Source organism: Penicillium nucicola (assembly GCF_028828085.1).
Source record: "Penicillium nucicola strain IBT 29836 chromosome Unknown utg000010l, whole genome shotgun sequence".
Taxonomy (NCBI): Eukaryota; Fungi; Ascomycota; class Eurotiomycetes; order Eurotiales; family Aspergillaceae; genus Penicillium; species Penicillium nucicola.
In genome coordinates this window covers 6,476,963-6,496,110 of record NW_026643134.1, presented here as the reverse complement: position 1 = coordinate 6,496,110, position 19,148 = coordinate 6,476,963, and the positions used below count along the sequence as shown (strand labels likewise).

At 50.3% G+C, this 19,148-nt stretch overlaps 9 protein-coding genes across 9 annotated transcripts; 5 read left to right on the top strand and 4 right to left on the bottom strand.

The window, feature by feature from the left end:
- Positions 1–459: 459 nt before the first annotated feature.
- On the top strand, positions 460–927 carry N7511_011034 (uncharacterized protein; the record flags this gene model as incomplete). Its single annotated transcript, XM_057133411.1, has 1 exon — positions 460–927. One exon carries the CDS (start codon positions 460–462, stop codon positions 925–927), a length of 468 nt encoding a protein of 155 aa, XP_056981399.1.
- A 3,039-nt stretch (positions 928–3,966) lies between these two features.
- Positions 3,967–4,443, bottom strand: N7511_011033 (uncharacterized protein; the record flags this gene model as incomplete). The annotated part of the gene is made up of 1 exon (XM_057133410.1): positions 3,967–4,443. One exon carries the CDS (start codon positions 4,441–4,443, stop codon positions 3,967–3,969), a length of 477 nt encoding a protein of 158 aa, XP_056981398.1.
- Positions 4,444–5,119: 676 nt separating this feature from the next.
- On the top strand, positions 5,120–6,017 carry efm7 (putative nicotinamide N-methyltransferase Nnt1; the record flags this gene model as incomplete). The annotated part of the gene is made up of 3 exons (XM_057133409.1): positions 5,120–5,260; positions 5,307–5,891; positions 5,940–6,017. The coding sequence occupies 3 exons, from the start codon at positions 5,120–5,122 to the stop codon at positions 6,015–6,017; spliced, it is 804 nt and encodes a 267-aa protein (XP_056981397.1).
- Positions 6,018–6,290: 273 nt separating this feature from the next.
- Positions 6,291–7,661, top strand: N7511_011031 (putative RNA polymerase II Elongator complex associated protein Kti12; the record flags this gene model as incomplete). Its single annotated transcript, XM_057133408.1, has 3 exons — positions 6,291–6,296; positions 6,346–6,699; positions 6,753–7,661. The coding sequence occupies 3 exons, from the start codon at positions 6,291–6,293 to the stop codon at positions 7,659–7,661; spliced, it is 1,269 nt and encodes a 422-aa protein (XP_056981396.1).
- A 751-nt stretch (positions 7,662–8,412) lies between these two features.
- N7511_011030 (putative C2H2 finger domain protein) lies at positions 8,413–10,199 on the bottom strand (the record flags this gene model as incomplete). The annotated part of the gene is made up of 3 exons (XM_057133407.1): positions 8,413–9,043; positions 9,098–9,367; positions 9,430–10,199. The coding sequence occupies 3 exons, from the start codon at positions 10,197–10,199 to the stop codon at positions 8,413–8,415; spliced, it is 1,671 nt and encodes a 556-aa protein (XP_056981395.1).
- A 253-nt stretch (positions 10,200–10,452) lies between these two features.
- On the bottom strand, positions 10,453–10,698 carry N7511_011029 (uncharacterized protein; the record flags this gene model as incomplete). The annotated part of the gene is made up of 1 exon (XM_057133406.1): positions 10,453–10,698. One exon carries the CDS (start codon positions 10,696–10,698, stop codon positions 10,453–10,455), a length of 246 nt encoding a protein of 81 aa, XP_056981394.1.
- Positions 10,699–12,571: 1,873 nt separating this feature from the next.
- Positions 12,572–13,352, top strand: N7511_011028 (uncharacterized protein; the record flags this gene model as incomplete). The annotated part of the gene is made up of 2 exons (XM_057133405.1): positions 12,572–12,800; positions 12,865–13,352. 2 exons carry the CDS (start codon positions 12,572–12,574, stop codon positions 13,350–13,352), a joined length of 717 nt encoding a protein of 238 aa, XP_056981393.1.
- Positions 13,353–13,856: 504 nt separating this feature from the next.
- N7511_011027 (palmitoyl-protein thioesterase family protein) lies at positions 13,857–14,831 on the top strand (the record flags this gene model as incomplete). The annotated part of the gene is made up of 1 exon (XM_057133404.1): positions 13,857–14,831. The coding sequence occupies one exon, from the start codon at positions 13,857–13,859 to the stop codon at positions 14,829–14,831; it is 975 nt and encodes a 324-aa protein (XP_056981392.1).
- A 516-nt stretch (positions 14,832–15,347) lies between these two features.
- On the bottom strand, positions 15,348–18,911 carry N7511_011026 (uncharacterized protein; the record flags this gene model as incomplete). Its single annotated transcript, XM_057133403.1, has 2 exons — positions 15,348–18,633; positions 18,697–18,911. 2 exons carry the CDS (start codon positions 18,909–18,911, stop codon positions 15,348–15,350), a joined length of 3,501 nt encoding a protein of 1,166 aa, XP_056981391.1.
- Positions 18,912–19,148: the final 237 nt, after the last annotated feature.

Here is a 19,148-nt window from a genome sequence, read left to right as displayed (position 1 = left end):
GTCCACATGGGGTCAGAGTCAACCGAACTAGCGACTACTGTCGACTCTTAGGGGGGATGGGGATGGGATGGGTATGGCTATGGCTATGGGATAGACCTCAGTTAGGGTTAGCAAAGACCAAGAGATCAACCAGATACACCGTCGAGTTCCCCGACATCGCAGTTCAGCAAAGAATAAATTACCCGTCATCTAAGTGTTACACGGCACTAAAAGAAGACTAAAAAAGGACCAAGGATAGGTTTCTGCTCCACTGTGGTTTTTTTCGGAATTCATCAGTTGGCTTTTTCTGTCCTCCGTCTTCTTTTTCTTTCTTCTCTCACTCTCAGCAAAATGATCTATACTTCCAACAGCTCGTCCACTTCGAGTGTAGCCTCTGATCCTCACTCTCCTCACTCTCCTCACTCTCCCTATCAACATCCTCAACCTACTTCCTCCATCTCGCTCAACTCTCGCCGCCCCATGCCGTTCAAATACCCCCGGTTCTATGCATCCCCGGTGGACGAGGGCACTGATGCCACTCCTCTCCAAGTCTATGGCCATGAACAACGAGAACCCTCCATCTACGGCAAGCCCCCCAAGCTCCTGCGCCGGGTGTCGCACGCTCTAGGCGATATCCGCGAGGACGTGACACTGCAGCTGGATCCCCTCAAGCGCCGCTCGACCATCTTTTTCGAAACCCCACTGTCCCCCGCGAGTCCCGAGGTGCCCATGACCTCGGACGGCCTGCGGTCGCGACCCATGTCCATCATCTCCTACGATGCGATTGCCGCCCCCTCCAGACGACTGAGCCAGCGCCTGTCCCGCCGCTTGTCGGTCTTTTCCTCGCGAGGCAAGCCCACCGGCAACGCTGGGGGCAGCATCTCCTCACCCAACCTGATTGGATCCTCCACTCAATATGGATCCCGAAGCCAGGTCTCCTTCATCTAGAATGAAGGGAACTCTTTAATGACCAAAATCTAAAAGCCAGGTTGTCGATTCCCCCAGTCCGGAACCCGGGGGGAGGGAAGATCGACGAGATATACCATGCGCAACCGGAGAGGGAGTTGGGATATAATATTTGATTCTATAATTTTGGGCGCTTTCTTTTCATTCTGCATTTTCTACAGCGACAGCGATGATTTACTTTTTATACACTCCTTACTCGCTGCATGTCTCCATTCTGCGCATAGCTCGGTGTTTGTGCTTTTGAGGGGGGACTGTCTGATTTCCAGTACTATTTTGCTTTTTGTGTTATTGATATTTATTGATATTCCAATGTGCCATACCGACATATCAGAATGACAGATCATCTCCAGTGTCCTGTGCAGTCACCTGTACATTCTACAATACTCGGCTAACCCCTCGCATGCGTACTGTACAGTAGACTGTACAGTAGACGCACATCCATGCAGCCAAGCGCTAACCAACGCCACCATGCAGTTAACATCAAACTCCAAGCCAAGCATTACCGGTGGACCAACGTGCGTCAGCCGTGCAGAGGTCAACTGGAATTGCACCCGAAGAGAATCTTACGAATGCGACTGACCTCGTACGTCTACATGAAACATCTTTGCCTGAAATCCGATCCTATTTACAACACACTACACTCTGTATCCGCTAGCCAATGGAATCCTCACCTTAGCGCGAAGATGCCCGCGGAACATCCACTTGGCCGTCCCACACGGCTCTTCCTCGGTTCTTTATGGGCTGATCGCGGTGGAGTCTGTCCGGAATGTCTTAGATGGGCTTACTGTATTGGGGGCGTGGACTCGATATCCCGTTCGCAATTTTCGGGCCGAGTGGATTGGTTTGGGATTGTTTGGTTGGAAACATGAACCCAATGTCCTTTGTCGCTGTTTTTCTTTTCTCGGTGTGAACGTGAACACCTTGACTCCGGATTGATACCACAACTGCTTCCGGGACATTTTCTCTTCATCAATATACTGTACGAGAGCCAGAGGTGAACAGATGGGTCAGATCATTCTCTTGCTCGATAAGTTATTAGGCTGTAAGCTTGGTTATGTGTACATCAACTTGGTCAGACATCATTAGGCTTCATAGTATCTCCGACTTTCGGCCCAGTCATGTCCCCCAGACTCAACTAGATCAGGTTGCGCTTCGTGACTTGGCCTGGGGCTCAGGTCGCAATCTTTCATAGGATAAGTTGTCAGAGGGCTTGTACAGGTATCCATCTGGCCCCATGAGAAAGGTAGTCGAAACCTCTCCCTGGATAAACAGGGTTGGATCATGACGCTGAACTCGCTTTCCTCCGGATCTCCAGTCGCGGTTGAAGAAGGAAATTGTATTCTCTGCGGATCTATTCAGCTGAAGGGACTTATCACAGGTATGTTGTTTAGAGTCTGACATGACAAAGTCTCCGAGGCTGATGCACAGATCTGAGATCTATCAGAGGGGAACCTAGCACGGTAAATACAAGGGAAAATACCTGGAAGAGATAGTCAAGTACCTTATAACGAACAACAATCAGTCAGATGTTGAAGACCGCGAAGGAAATAGTGGGTTGTGTCTGTAATCGGGAAATGGAAGAGGCGAAAGGCTGGAGTACTTATACGGGGATTGATCAAGTCTTTCGGGCTGCTCACACATCAAGGCCTGAATTCCTCGATTTGGGTCAATTTGCATTTTCCCTCATCCTATTGAGACAGAAGCGAGTTAGACATGGGCGCACTGGTTGAAACCCGGTGTTTTCACTAGTAGAAGCATTTCATGCATAGCAGTAGCAGCACGGTTCATTCGACAGGCGGATGTATGACCTGGGTCTTGCTTCACCTCAGGAGCAGGGCATCACAGGAATCAATTAGGATGCCCAGTAAATATTCATTCTATTGGTGCAAGGTGTCAAGCTTGAAGGCGATGTAGGGAAGACGACCGTAAGCCCTCGAGCACTATCAAGGCGTGTTGTGTGATTGATGATCAGATCTCTAACCAATGACTCCCTCATAGTTGGAAATCCCCAATATCCCAAAGCAGCAGAATAGTGATGCGCTTGAGGGAAACAAGTTCATTGGCCGATATGTCGTGAGGCGTCCCCAAGCGCCCGAGTGAGGCTGCAGCCTTCGTATTCCATTTCTGATGGCCTCCTTTTCTCATGTTTGGATGGTTTGTCTCTGTCAATAAGATTTCTTTTGTAGTCTTCACAAAGTACTGAGCCTCCAGCCTTGATCACATGCCGGTCTCTGGGATGCTGTGGGAGCAGGGGTGGTATAGTCCCAAATCCAGAATATCCAACCCAACTGAATGCCCTCCACAGCCAGCAATTCAACATCAGCCCTCAACTAGACCGACATCAAGGGCCACCACATTGGCAATAGAGCCGGGAACCTGCAAGCTGCCGGTCAAATCTTCTCCAAAGTCCGGGGATGCGGGGAAATGATCAGAGCTGGAATCCGGTGGAAAGACGATCTTCGCTTGTTCACTTCAATGGCGAACTGCAGCCCAAAGCAGACCAATCAGACATGAAGGCATAAAATCCCGAACTACCAGCCAATCAGTCCGGCTAAAAGCAGCGATGAGACCAAGCCGAGGTTCAGGTGCTTGGGCGAATCACAAGCCAAGATCGAAGCGAACTACTGTACATTCGCTAAAAAATGTCCTGTTCTATGCTTCTAAAGTAAGATAATATTGCGTGTCTCGTAAATAACTGGTATCAGGGCCTGTAAGCCGTAAGTGATCGAGATTTCCAACCATGAAATCTCGATTGAGAACAACGCCGGAGTGGTCGAGAGTCCGAATGATACGGACGCTGGCAACCCAATGAAAGATGTGCCCGCAGAAGGGGGAAAGATAAAAATAAAATAAAAATAGATGGAAAACAAAGGAAAAAAAGCAAAGCCCACCACATGATACGCCGAAATCCAGATCCCATGTTTCTAGTCCACAGAGCCAGTCCATAGACATGAAGAATGCCGCGAGGCGCAGATCTCCCTTGCGGGTCCCGCCCTTGGAGCTGTAGCCGCGGCACCCAGATTATAGAGTCACGCTCTCAAGGTCCCGCATGACAATACCCATCTGGGCCCGTTTGGCTGCCTCGGCGACCAGATTGAAATCTTGCAAGAAGGGCGCCGTAGCAGTAGGACCCCCGAGGCCATTTATCTGGTGGGGATAGTTCTCCGCCGGAGCCGGAGCGGCATTCAAGGGCAAAAGTCCCTGGGAGGTGCCTGCTGCGGGGGCAATAGACAAAGCGGCCGGGTTGGATGCGTTGCTTAGTGTCTGCGACAAGGGTTGCATAGGAGCGGAGGTTTGCGGGGCACATGTCGAGGGTTGTAGCGAGGGCGACGAGAACACCTGCTTGGTCGCATTGGAAGCGACCTCCAGGGTAGATTGGGCGTGTACAGCCATGGTCGACTGGTTGGTGGAAGGAGCGAGGTTTGAGGCAGAGGGAGCGAAGGAGGAGCCGACCAAAGGTGCTTGGGAATTATAGGCTGGGTGCAGGGTCGAGTCCATGACGTCTAACGGAAAGAGATCCACTCTCGGGATCCGAGTAAAAGTTGGTCGCAGAAGGGTATTTGGAATTCAAAGGGTAAAGTCGAGAAAAGTCAAGTCGCTATGGATGAGATGCTCGGGTTACCGGATCTAGCACGGAATCGGTAGGCGGCAGTCTGTGGCAAGTTAAGGAAGTTGAAGCCGCCTCGAAGTGCGAAAAATGCAAAGACCAAGAGTTGAGTTCCAAGACAGACACAGTAACAAAGTGATGATCTAGGGTAAGAACAAGCGGACAAGGACACCTAGCAATAAGTGAGAGTGAAAAGAGAAGAGGAGAGGAAAAGCCTTAGGGGGGAACTGGCAAACCTCATCGGCGTATCATCTCCACAATACGGTATTGTCACCTCGATACAGCACGTGATATGCCGATGGGAGAGTGGCCGAGGATCACGTCGAGATGATTGGATTGACTGGAAGAAGCAAGTGAGGATAAAAAAGGGAATCTGAGTGAGTTTGAAGTGATTTTGAAATTGATCAAGCTCTACCACTTTCACACTGCAAAAAGACCGAGAGGACCGACTCTTACCAGCCCTTACCATACCCTCCCCCACCTGAAGATCAGTCCACTCCGTCGCCTGAGGCACCAATCCCCGATAAGATCTTTATTTTTTTGCGAATCCCCTCTTCGCAACTCACCATGGCCGACTACGAATCAGGGAATCTGTTCGACGATCCGGAAGGGTACTACCCGGAAGATCCAGAGCCAACATTCGCCGAGCACCACATGCTCTCAGGGCAGACTGTGCGCGTGCGTCTGGTTGGCAGCCATCCCCTCTATGTACGACACAATCAGATCGAATGGGGTTCCAAACTGACTTGGACAGGGAAATCTGCTCTGGAACGCTGGCCGAACCAGCTCTCACTACATTGAAGAGCACACCGAGGAATTGATCCGTGACAAGGATGTCCTCGAGATCGGTGCGGCGGCAGGTGTGCCCAGCATCGTGAGCGCCATCCAAGGTGCCCGCACTGTGGTTCTGACCGACTACCCCGATCCCGAACTCGTGGATAATATGAAGCACAACTCAGAGCTCTCGAAAAGCGCCATTCCTCCACGATCAGACGGAAAGCCTCGTCTTCACGTCGATGGCTACAAGTGGGGTAGTGATGTGAGCAAGCTGCGGGCATACCTTCCACTCGCGGCCGATGGCACCCCCTCCATGTTCGACGTCTTAATCATGGCGGACGTGGTCTACAGCCATCGTGAGCACCCCAATTTGATCAAGACCATGCAGCAGACCATGAAGAAAGACCCCAAGTCTGTGGCTCTAGTCATCTTCACCCCTTATCAGCCTTGGCTGTTACCTAAGACCGAGCAGTTCTTCCCGCTGGCGGAGGCGAGCGGCTTCACGGTCACAAAGATCTTTGAAAAGGTTATGGATGAGGTGTTGTTTGAAGACGATCCTGGTGTACGTCCTCCCTCTCAACCCAGCGGTATCCAAACTAACCCTTCACAGGATGAGAGACTTCGCCGGACTGTCTTTGGATATCAGATTCGATGGGCTCAAGATCAATTGGAGGATTGCAAGGCTTGAAAGCCGATTCGATTTTATACCTAACTGGAACGATGACATGAATGACAAAGTTCAATAGATTTTTAGATTCAATAGAAACTCGACGAGGAACGTATCTTGATATTTGAACCATATATAGCTCTAGCTGTTTTCTCTACCCTAATCCATGACTATATAAGTTAGCACTGTATACCAAAAGCTATAAAAGTTGTATGCGGGTCACATGGCCAACCCCGCATGCCAAAAAAAAAAGAGAGGAAAAAAAGTCCACAAGAACACAACACACAACCCACGATGCCGGTAAGTCCCAGTCCTTGATCAATTGCGCTATCCAACTAAAATAAACTAGCTCGTCATATTAACGGGATACCCGTGTTCCGGCCTCACTCACCGTGCAAAGCAGCTCGCATCGCTGCTCGAAAAACACCAAGATGAATTATTCGCGGCCTCCGAAGCAGGCACGCCAGTCTCATTGAAGTCCCGATACGCGGTTCACGTTGTCGCCTCTCATGACTCCTCACACCCTCGCATTGTCTATGACCATGCCCGTACAGAGAAGGAGGCGCGTGGTGTCGCTTATGCGAGGGCCAAGCGCGTGCTCAAACGGGACAGCATTGTGATTCTCGACGGAATGAACTATATCAAGGGATGGAGGTACCAGCTTTGGTGCGAGGCTAAAGCCGCGCAAACAACTTGCTGTGTGGTATGTCCTTCAAGATCAATTCAAGCGCGGCAACCATGACTGACAATTTCCAGGTTCATGTCGGAACACCTGTCGACCAATGTGTCGCAATCAACGATGCTCGATTGCGCCGTCAAGCTACAGAGAATCAAGATAAAAGCACATCAGATGCACAACCCGCCGAACCCAGTGAGACACCGGCATCAGCAACTGACAGACAATCCGCCCCCGACAACGAAGAGCCATACCCCGCGGATTTGCTCAACAACCTCATTTTCCGCTATGAAGAACCCAGCACTCACAGCCGCTGGGATAAGCCGCTCTTTACAGTACCCTGGGATGACCCTCAACCTCCAGTGGCAGATATCTTCCAGGCCTTGACCGGCGTCGTCCTCCCAACCACCGAAACGGAAGCCCCGACCTCAATCCCAAGCCTAACCGATGTCCTAGCAAATTCCACCATCTCCGACACAGCCAGCATAGCAACTGGCGCACGAACAATTGGCGGCAGCCGCAGCGGCCTCTCAACCAGGCCTAAGATCGTTCCCCATCAAGCAACCGTGCAAGCAGCAGCCACAGACTCGAATGCGATGTATGCAATGGAAAAGAAGACATCAGCCGTCGTATCAGCAATTCGCGCATTTACTTCCTCGACTCCATCCGCGGAGGTCGCGCTCGCGCAGAGTGCCAAAGCTGACGGAATTCCCATTGAGGTTCCGGGTTCGACTGTACCAGTCTTTATCCCGGCGCATGTTGCCATGTCCGGTACGACGGATGAGCTTGCAGGCGCTGGAGGGATTTTGGCTTTGCCGAAGCTGCAGAGATTGCGGAGGCAGTGGATTAGTTTGAACAGGGCTTATATTGGCCGTGGACATGGTGCTGGTGGGCCCGGGGCTTTGACGGCTGATCAAGTTGGGGATGCGTTTGTGCGCTTCCTCAATGCTGAGTTTGGAGGCAGGGATACAGCGGATGGTGGGAATTAGATGATCTGGATGTTCTCAAAGATGGATCAACATAGATGCTTTGTTCATAGCGCTAGAGATACTCAGAGAGTAAGTATGAGATACGATTTATGACCGATATAAGTTTGGATTTGTATTATTAGATCTACATTTAGTTACGTGAAAAGAAAGAAACTTTGTCAAAAGTCATTGGAATTCCAAAACACCGCGAAATCTATCAACTATCAAAATAAAACAAAAATAAATCCAACCAATGCTGGACACAAAACTATACTGTCGTTCTTCTGTCACTCCTTTTGAGACATGATCCCATATGCTGTTCCTCCGCATAAGTTCAGGGTATATCAAGCTCTTGGAAATGGGCTAAATTGGGTCTGCAAAGCCAAGAAAGCTCCTGCTAGCAGATTACCATATGATGGCCGCGGCGATCGGGGAGAGATCGCAAGCGCACAAGCGCAGGCTCGGGGCCCGCGCTGGTCCTATCCAGTTCATGGTTCGTGGCCATCCGAGTGATCCAACGGATCAGAGATTAGGAAAGAAATACCCTATCCGAGGGTATAGTACCGATGTGCTTTACGTCAAGGTCCATGCCAGTGATCACACTGGTTCCTCCATGTGTAGAAAATAGCCTGACAAGCAAGCAGCAAGCAGCCCGGATCGGCCGCCGCGCAAAAGGAAATAAAACCGGTCCTCCTGTGAATTTGTTCAAATCGTATCAACCGCTGTTCGCCTCTTCATTTGGAAAAGGCCCAGCGGCTATCTCGAACATCCTTCACGCAGGGAGTCCACTGGGCATCTGGGAAACAGCCTGGCTGGCCTCAATGTGACGGTAGTTCAATCCGAGAGTGAACAGTTCCTGGAGACCGGCGTTGACACGCTCGTGCATGGAGGTATCCTGGGGAGTGATGCTGGTCAACTCTTCCAACAGGCGCAGGCGGCACTTGTCGTAATTCCGCTCAGCAGTCTGGAGACGCTGACCGAGACTAGCAGAGGTCTGAGTAGCCTTGACAGATCCAGCCTGTGAGTGGACGGAGCGAGTGCGCTTCATAGTCGGGGCCGGAGTGGCACCAGTGACTCTCCTCTTACGGCCGGCGGGTTCCTTCTTCTTGATCTGGCCAGCGCCGGGCGAGGTCTCAGGCGAGCTGTGGCGCTCAGAGGTGGCATAATCGTGGACACGGCGCATGTGGTCGTACAGGTTCCATCTCCGGGGAAATCCGTTACCTGGCACAGCACGCTCGCAACCCTCCCAAAGGCAGAGATGGGGGTTATCTCCATGGCCATGAAGTCCGTGAGCTTCACGCTCGTGGCGGAAGAGACAAGCATTAGAGGAGAAGCGGAGCTGAGCATCGATGCAGGCAGGAGCCTTGCAGCGGTAGGGCTTCAGGTGGGAGTCCAGGTACTTGCTGTTGAGGGGAGATCGGTTAGCTGGGGCTCAGATGAAACCAATTTTTGTGCACAGGAGAACTTGCTGGTAAGCGCATTTTTGCGTGGTGGGCAGGTGAGTGCAGGGCTTCTCTCCGGTGGCGAAGGGGCAGTAGTATTTTCCATCGCTGTGGGTGGACATAGAGTAGTAATGGTGCTCCCGCGGGTTGCGAGTCTCAACACCTTCCTTGGAACGCTGGCGGACCTGCTCTCTCACAGGGAGAGGCTGGAAGAACTCTGGTTCAACCTTAGGCTGAGCAGCTGGCAAAGCTGAACGGCGGGATTGTCTAGTTGGTCTAATGGTCCTACGTAATTGTGGTTAGGCATCTGGCCATGTGGTCTGAATATCAGCGTTGTCGACACTCACCTGTGGAGATCTCTGTCCATAGTGTTGGGGAACAAGGGTTCTGCTGGGTTGAGTCCATGATTTCCGATGGGTGAAGTGGTAAAATCTCCGAGGAGCGAGTCATCAGGGGCCATGAAGGAAGGGAATCCAGAGTTAGAGCAAGAAGAAGTAACAGAAACATCATTGCTCGCGTCGGTCAGTGGTGGGGAAACTGGGACAGTCTGGAAAAGACCTGACGAGAATTGATCCATGGTGGTTCCTGGGTATTGGCCGTCATGCATCATGGGGGTCCATGATTCAGGGCCTGTGATATAGTGGCCGTCCTCGGTGTGGGAGCTATGTCCGATAGAAAGAGCATCATCTGGGGAGCCATTCCTATGGCAGACATCATTTTCAACTGAGGAGAAATCCAGGAAGGAAGTATAGAGATCACGGGACATTTCATGATCATTCATGTCTGGGACTGCTGGGAAGTCCACGCCAGAGTACATCACATCATTTGGTCCGACCGTGGGGGTCATCAGCTGCTGAGACAGCGAGAAAGAAAGCATGTGCACATCGGAAGAGTCTTGCTTAATGGGCTGGTCTGAGTGGTTCAAAGTCCAGTCTTTCATGTCCCGGGAAGTTCCATGGCTTGTAGGGATACTTGAGCACATTGACGAGCTGTCATGGCTCGACAATTCATCATCCTGGATTGATCTTGAGGCAAGATTTGAGATTCCTTGAACCATGGAGGTATGCATGGGCTGTGACATCGAAACCCGCTCAGGGTCGTTGGTCCTTGAAGACATTGTGATTGTGATTGTGATTGTGATATGAACACTGTAAGAATAAAGTCAGTGACCTACTCCTTGACGTTGAGTATGAAGAAAAAGCAAATAGGAAAAGAAAAAAGACAAAGGAAATTTCCATGGTCCAGAGTGAAATCGGACCTAGTCAGAGTCAGTAAACGTCAGGCTTTTGGATTTCAGCAACAATTCAACGCACCAAATCCTCTAGTGCGAGTTTGATAATTCCTAGGCCTAAGGGATGAAGGATCCTGGTTCACGTCGTCTTGTCTATGTTGTCAAGTCCAGTTCTGGTGTCATTCCATGGAGTAGTAAGTGGTGCCAGGTGAGAAGAAAGGTTCACGTTGGAGCTACTATTCGTTGAAGCATCATCATCCAGGTAAGTCCAGGTAAGTAACTGTCGCTCATTCTTGTTATGGCAGGTCAGGTATATGGGCCAGGTCCATGGGTCAATGGCCTTGAGTAGGTTGACCTTTAAAGATTGAAGCGGACGCTTCTCCATTATTGAAGTGCAAGCACATTAGCTTGAGTTTCCTCGGTTGTTCCATAGGGCAAAGAAAAGCGGTTCCATTTTTGTTGAAATAGTAAAGTGGCCATAGTAGCATGATAAAAACCAGGTAAATGAAATGTCTGTCCATGAAGTGTGGTAATTCCAGGGTGTTGTTTCCATAGGCAAGGTCAGGTCCAAGGCAAATATCCATCCACTCTTCACTCCAGGTTTGGAGTAGAGGCAAGGTCAAAGAGAAACATCCAGGGTAGTAATCCAGTGGTATTTTGTCGAGTGAGAGTGCACACATTAAACACATCTCAGAGAGATAAACTCAGCGGGTGCTGAGGGCAAGCAGTCCTTGGCAGTAAGTCCTGTTTGATCGCCAAGATTGGCAGAGTTCATGGAAGGAAAGCAGTGAAGTCCTTCGGTCCTGGGAGATTGGTTGTCGAGATCCTTGGCAAGAACAAATGATAAAGAGGTACAGGTCCAGATGACAAAAGAGATAAACGCATAGGATAAGCAATTGAAAGAAAATGTGACGGAAACTACCTATTGAGTGTTTGTCGAAAGTGGGCAGACTAAGAAGAAGCCTGGGAAATAACAAGAAAGCAAATCCTGTCCGGGGAGTATGTGGCAGTGAATCCTTGTGGCAGACTTGATTGCATCAAAAAAGACCAGGAACTTCTTGAATTAAAAGGCCGATCCAGGAATTGTTGAATGTTGAAAGGGGGGTGGTATATAAAGTGTGAGATGATAGAGTCACAAAGTATATATTGTGAATAAAAGGGGATGTCCAGAGTTATGGAAGAAAAGAAAAAGAAGAAGAAGGGAAAGGGGATCAGCGGCTTTTTAGCACACAGTCAAGCGAGAAGCTCGGACTGTGGACCATCAAACACAACGTGTGCCAGACACGCATACAGTTTGCGTTGGCACTATTGAGAGCCAATGCAGCAGACTGGCGGTGATGGGCTTTGCAGATGGGGGGTGTTCGTTTGGCTGACTGGAGGGAATCTGTTCTAGCGGTGAGACCGGCGCGGCGTCCTGAGTGCTTGGCAAGGGATATGATTGGTGAAAGTGAAGGCTGACGCTGCATGATGATGTCTATATTGGTCGATCGGCAGGTTCCCTCGTCGCGTGTTGATGAGATGTCCATGTTTGGCGCTGAGCTGGATGATCGGATGGTTGTGAGCATCCCACGTCCCCCGGAGGCGCTACAGGAGGGCATATGCGGCGTGACCTCACCCCATGTCATTACTGGAAGTGAAACGAATAATGCAATCAAAGATTATAAATTAAAAAAAAATAAAAGATATAAAATGAGAAACAAAAAGGAAATGAGAAGTACTGTATCTAATCCGGGCCAGCGGGACGGGGCGAGGCGACCCACGTTGGGCAGCCATGCAGCCATCGGGCGCCTTTCCTATTTTCGAGTCAGTCGAATTCTTCTCCAACGTGTGTAAGAGAAAAGTATGATGGGTTGACAGGATCAGAAAAAATGAAAGATGGAATATGTTTTCGTTCAAGAATCCGAAGATTTCAGGTGAACTATGCTTTTGATATTTTTGTTCATCATCCAAAGGATGGGAGGGGGTGGGAAATGGAAGGAGCTGATAGCTTACCTGTTAGCGGGACATGTCGGAAGATGAGTTGGCAATCACAGACATGACTGAGCTGTTTACTGGTCAGAAGCAGTCAGAAACGTTGTGATTGACGGAAGAAGTGAAGTGTGTGGAAAGAGAAGAAAAGTTTTTGAGGTCCGCGAATGGTCACGTGTCGGTGTTTGCACTGTTTGTGGATGGGTCCTCGAATAGGAAACATCACATCTCTCCCGATGGCTGAGACCATGCGCTGTCGTTTGACGTCTTCCTCACATCTGTCATGCACCATGAATTGGACAGGCGGCCAGCTGCAGCGTTCCAATCGCTCGGGCCTGCTAACCAAAGCCCAGAAGCAGAATTTCGCCAGGTCTCGATCAAATACGAAGGGCACGGCCATTCCCCCGCCTTCTCCGTTTCGCAACTTTCCTGATTCTGGACCATGGAAGGGCTTGAGCGCAAGTGATAGAGGTGATGGAGGTGCAGAGATGAATGCAGAACATCAGTTAGTCGAGTACTGTTGGTTGCTTTGGCTTGGTGTTCTGACCTATGTCATCTATACTAACTGGATACTTACTAAGAGGCCACCATAGAGCCAGTCTCAAACCTGAAGAATCTACATGCGATACTAGAAATAGGTTGAGTGATATCAGACACAAACTCCTCAAAGAGCCTGACTGGGCTGCCGTATCTGCTACTCGTCCCCTTGAGCTTTCCTTTACAACTACTGAAGAAGTTGAGAGGTTTGGAAAGCGGCGCAGGCTGAATGATAACGACAGAAGACGGGCAGTGGCAGCCAAAAGTAATGGTTCTACGTTTTTTGAGATGCCCAAATGTCCATGGAGAGAGAGACAACCTTCCTCGATCATCGATACGGTCGAGGACATCCACATCGAAATCAACCGACGACCAGTTGACCTTCATGCAAATAACAACTCAGGGTTAGGCATGAGTAGTCTGTCATCACAGTCAATGCTTCTCGATCATGAGGGACCTGTCGTATCCGAACAGGAAAAGAAAGGAAATTTGACAGCTACCTGGATTACCAATCTGTTACCCTGTCCCCAGTGAGAGCTTGCAGAGTTTCAAACATGAACGTATTTCTTCTACAAAACAGATCCAAAGTCAGGAGAATGAGTTGACCACTAGTAAGCCCCAGTATACGCTATACAAGAGATACTGATACATACCTAGGTAGATATAAGTTATACTACTGTTAGCTAACTCGTTTTAATCGCAATTCTACTGTAGTTCCTAGTCCCAATCAAGAACCAGTTGACCTACCATTGTTCTTTGAATCACTCAAAATTGAGCTCTTAGCCTTAAATTTGCTCATTGCGGTACCTGGATATGAAATGTTCATCCCGAGCCCTAACTGAAGTTATATGCATGGATTCTGCCGTCAATTGCTTATTAACCCGGCCTGACAGCCTTCCGGGATCCATTTCGATATCGAGTCACATGACGCTCCCCAGGCTCACGTCATCCCGAACCAACCCCCGATGTCATCTCCAACATCTCCAACACAGATAACGTATCTCCCACGGGGCCAGCCGTTCCTACGATTACTTCAGCATGCATCCCATTCCAATCATAGCCTCACTGGCTGCCGGTGCCCTCGCATTTGCATTGCCACCGAAAATTACCACAGAAACTGATGGCGTCCAGCTCCCCCTCGTAATCTGGCACGGCCTTGGGGACGACTTCGAACGCGATGGTCTGAAAGAAGTCGCTGAGCTAGCCGAGTCCACAAACCCAGGAACCTACGTGTATCTGATTCGACTCGCTGAAGATGGAAGTGGAGATCGCCAGGCAACCTTTTACGGCAACGTCACAGAACAAATTGCCTATGTCTGCGAGCAGCTTGCCGCAGACCCAATCCTTCGCACTGCGCCCGCCATCAATGCGCTGGGCTTCTCACAAGGCGGTCAATTCCTCCGCGGATATATCGAGCGCTGCAACTCCCCACCCGTACATAATCTCGTCACATTCGGCAGTCAGCATAATGGCATCTCGGAGTTCCAGTCGTGCAAGCTGGGAGACTGGCTATGCAGTGGAGCCGAAGCACTACTTCGATCCGGCCGATGGACGAGCTTCGCGCAGTCTCGCGTCGTACCAGCGCAGTACTTCCGCGATCCTACAGACATGGAACAATACCTGGAGTACAGCAATTTCCTGGCCGATATTAACAACGAGCGCGGTTTCAAAAACCAAGATTACAAGAAGAATCTGATGTCATTGAATCGGTTCGCGATGTTCATGTTTGAAGAGGATACTGTTGTTGTGCCGAAAGAAAGTTCATTCTTTGCCGAGGTGAACGGTACTACCGGGGAGGTCACTCCTTTGAATCAGAGGCCAATTTACAAGGAAGATTGGCTGGGCTTGAAGGCTCTTGACGAGGAAGGAAAGTTGGACTTTAAGACTTCTCCTGGACAACACATGCGGTTGTCAGAAAAGGTGCTGAAGAAGACTTTTGAAGAGTACTTTGCGCCGCTGAAAGAAGAGCAGAGCACTTCATCGCCCGGTCTTGTCGTGCAGCGTGGTCACTAACTATTTTCTATCTCATCGGAGTTTTTTTCTGTCATATGATATCCCAGCAGCAATACTATTACACTAGTTGAATCGAATTCAATGTATTACACATGGCTAGCGAAAGACCATTCCAAACCAGCATCTAAATTTTGTACCGACAAGGTGCTAGATACAACATCAAGTTACTTGTCAAAGACAACCTGCACTGATGTAATGACAAAGGTCCGAGCTTCGACATAAGAATATGCAAAGAAAAAAAAAAGGAAAAAGGCAAAACATAGAAAGAATATCGACTCACAAAGAGGAAGTAAATGTAATGACAAAACAGAAATGAAATATGCCAGACCGATGGGACGGAAAGAGCCTGCACGTCCATGCCCATGAACCCAGATACAAAGCGGGCAGGCGATGCACGTCAAAGTCACAAAAGAAAATTATATATAAACATATGAACCAGGGAACGAAATGGCAGATGGAATCCCTGGAGAATCATGCTTATCGAATGGACAGTTCAAGAAAAGGGCAATTGGAGAATCAATATGGAGGACGTCCGAGGCCACCGCTGACCTGTCGTCTGCTGGCACTTCTGCCCATTGGCCCCTTGGAAGAGATGGCAGTTGTTGGACGAGTTCCATTCGTCGCTGTGGCATCGTCAGGTGAAAGGAACCCATCGAGGAGTTTCCGCAGTTGATCTTGGTGACTGCCATCTAGGGCGTTGGATTCGTAGTCTGTCGTCAGTTCTGGAATTCCATTGTCGGCAAGATTGTTACTGGATCGGCTCTTATTGCGGTCCAAATACTTGGGTCTGAGGGAACCGGAAGCTGCGTCAGCTTTATCTTTCACTGAAGACTCTCGCGAGGGACCTGGTGCGGTGGATGGGCGATCGTATGAAAGCAATGATCGCTGAGAATCATTCGGAAAACCTCCTGGGATTGACAGTTTGACGGGGATAGGAGGTACTGGGGGAATTTGCTCGTCTGAGTTAACACGGCTCAGGGAGCGTGCATTGGGAGGTTGGTCTGAGGGGCTATCATCCGAAAAAACGAAGTTTGCCGCCGAAGCGCGAGGTGTGTCAGTGCCATCGTCACCAGGCGCTTGTTGACCGTCTGGTTGTTGGGTGGAGACGCCGTCTTCCATCTCAGAAACAGAGAAGGCACCGCTGACCATACTATCGCTTCCCGAGGAGATGATACTAGCATTTGATGCGTCAAGTCGTCCCCGCAGCGGGCTGAGACGTCGAGCATGGGAGTCATTGGTGACCGAGAGTACGCGACGGAGCTCATTGACGCGAACGGGAGATCCTCGGCTCGAACTAGGAGCTGATGAGGTCGAAATATCAGGAATATTCGTGCGGTGGTTGTCGCGAGAGCCCGAGCCAGCAGGCGAGCCATTCACGACCCCGTTGGTTTGGTTGGTGCGAGTGTTGAGGGTACCGACTCGAGATCCGTTGATTGATAAGGCCTTCGCGCTTTCCTTTTCAACCTCTGCCAAGCAAGCCTCACGAGACCATGGAGACGCCAACTGATCTTTCACGGGGGACGGAAGTCCACCCTCAACCTGCAGTTGGGCGGTTGGGTGCCCAAGAACAGGGAATGTAAATCCTCGTGCAGGTGATGTTGGGGGGCTTTGAGGCGGGGATGAGATTGACTGGCGGTAAGACTCGTCAATCAGATAGATGAGTCCTTCAACATTGCGGAAAGTTGTCAATGAAGGCAAGGAAGTGGAGGTGTTGACGTCTCTCTTCTCTTTGTCGAAATCAATACCACCGAGACCAACTGGAGGCACGCGGACTTTGGAGAGCCAGTGACCCTTGTCCACTCGCCCCTGAATTTCCTTGGTGATTTCAGCTCCAACGGGGGTAGTGTCCATTTCAAACTTCTCGGAGAGTGCAAGAAGATACCCATGGACCAAGCTTCCGGTGTTGACGCGAGCCGCGAAGGAACTTAACTCCATAGAAGTGAACATGTCTTCTTGTAACTTGAGGACCATAGGGAACCCAAATTGAGCAGCGTTCACTCCGAGGTTTTGCACAAGATTTGTTAGAAGCAGATGAAGAAGGAGAATCTCCGACTCATCAGCGGCTCCCTCGAGAGCAGCATCATAGATAGCCAAATGCAGTAAGCGGAGGAAGTTTGACTGTGCTGCCATCGCCACTGTTTCTCGCTGGTTACCAGGAGCAGAAGTGCTTCGTCGGGTTTGCTTATCAATCTGCTCGGACTCTCGCTTCGATCCCGTTTTGATGAATTTCGGCACATCAACTCGTGCCTTGAGATCGTTCTTGTTGGTTTCAAAGGTCAACCATGAGAGGAAAGCGTCAGTGTAGGCATAGCGAACAGCCCGGTCTGCATCGCGCAAGAGGCCTTGGGTGCCCTCCCACACATGAATACCGACTGGGTGTCTAGATTCCGCCCCGGACATGGTTGAAGGTGTCCTGAGATTTGCTACAACCAATATAGACTTGACGGATCGAAGGGCAGTCAGTTTGGCGGCGGCATGCGAAAAGGTTTCTCCTGAGGCTTTGTCTCCGTTGGAATCTGAGGCTGAGTTTGAGTCAATGTATGCCACTCCAGACTCGTGAACAGTAGCCAACGTAGATTGCGCGGTGCTATCATGCAGGGACGCAGGCTTGAAGCGCTTGAGGATCGCCCGCATCATATCAGCGACTTGATCACCATAGTAAATATGTGTTGCGAGGTCTCCAATGGTCTGCTCTAGCAGTGTGAGAAGGTCATGTCTTTGGGAGGAGATGACTATGTCAATCTGACCATTGGGCTTCTTTTCTGAGTCTGCAGACTCCGTACGACCCGGAGGAGAAAGGATATCAGAAGCATAATGCATGAGACCGAAAAGAATATCCATGACGCTGAGACCAATCATGTTCACGGATGATCTTAGCAACCAATCCACCACAGAGAGAATAGTGAATGCCGACTCTAGGGCATCCTCCTTGGGGCTTGTATCGTGCAGGATCTCCATGGCCGTGATGAGAATAATAAAGCGGACCTGCACCGGGCACCAGTTCGCAATGAGTTCGATCAGAGAGGTCGCCCAGTTTCCGTTCTTGGCCGAGCTCAATCCATTTTGCTTTTCACATTGCGGGAAACCCTTGGTTGATATGAAGCGCAAAATGACTGTGACTGCAATGCGGATCTGACCGCGATTGCTCCCCGAGACAATGATCTGCTCGAGGCAGCGAAGGGCCATGAGTCGAGCGTCCATCTCTGCTTTTCGATCTGCATCATCCGCAGAGCGTGCTGCAAGCTCTGGATCCCCCTCCGCTGTGTCCACGGTGTGGACAGTGTTCACACTCATGCGGCGAGGCTTGTTTCCCTCCCGCTCATTTGTGTCAGCCTCTTGTAGCCTCAACTTGAGCGAGGCGAGCAAGTCCTCATCCCCCGAGTACAGGTTCTCCAGAATGACTGGCAGGCACAATTTCAGCGAAGTGCCACCGTCCGCAGCAAGGCTCTCTGAGCTGACCACGCTTCTGATAGCTCGTAGTCCCGCGTTCCTCCACCGAATAGCCACTTGCGGGCTGAATTTTGCATTTGAGTTGGAGACAAAGGCCGGATCCGCTAAGCTGGCGTATGTCCGGACAACTTCTCGATATTGAAGAGCAAGACTTTGGTCCGCCGCAATGGCCGCAATGTCCTGATGCCTGCAGAACATTTCAAAGGGCACAATTGATTCCTCCACCATGGTTATGTCATTTGATCGCAGAACCGTTTCGATCACGGTCATGACAGACCGAGCGTAGATTGGAAGATCGCGGGGGACTTTTTCGATGAGTGCGGCCAGGATATGAAGCGCCACCTGGACATTTCTGCGATGGAATTAGTTGGACACTCCAGGGCCATATTTTTTGAATATCATATCTCTCACTAACCCTAATCTGCGTCTCCAGACATCTCGAGCCACTCTCTTCTCCAGGAACGCGCCGACCTTGGTCAGCTTACTGCGGCGCGTGCTGGTATAGTATAGCAGGTAGGAGAGTTCACTGGGATTCGGCCTGACTTCCGCCACTCCCTTTTGGTACTTTGGATAACATTTCAAGGTCAAGACCTGGTGCTTGGGCCGGCATGACTGGCGTACGGACTCCATTGAGAGAGTGGTGGGTGCCGCATGCAGCTCCGGGGTGACGCGGGCTCGAGAAAGGCGCGATGAAACTTCAAATTAGGAGCAGATTGATTCAGAGCAGGTTAAAGGGAATGTCTAGGGTCAGATTGTCGAAAGTAAAGAGAAAAAAAGGTGGAGGGGGTGGTCCAAAGGTCGCAACGTGGACGAGAACGGGACGATGAGGTAGTTCAGGGCCGATCACCAGGGGGGCTGTAACCCCAA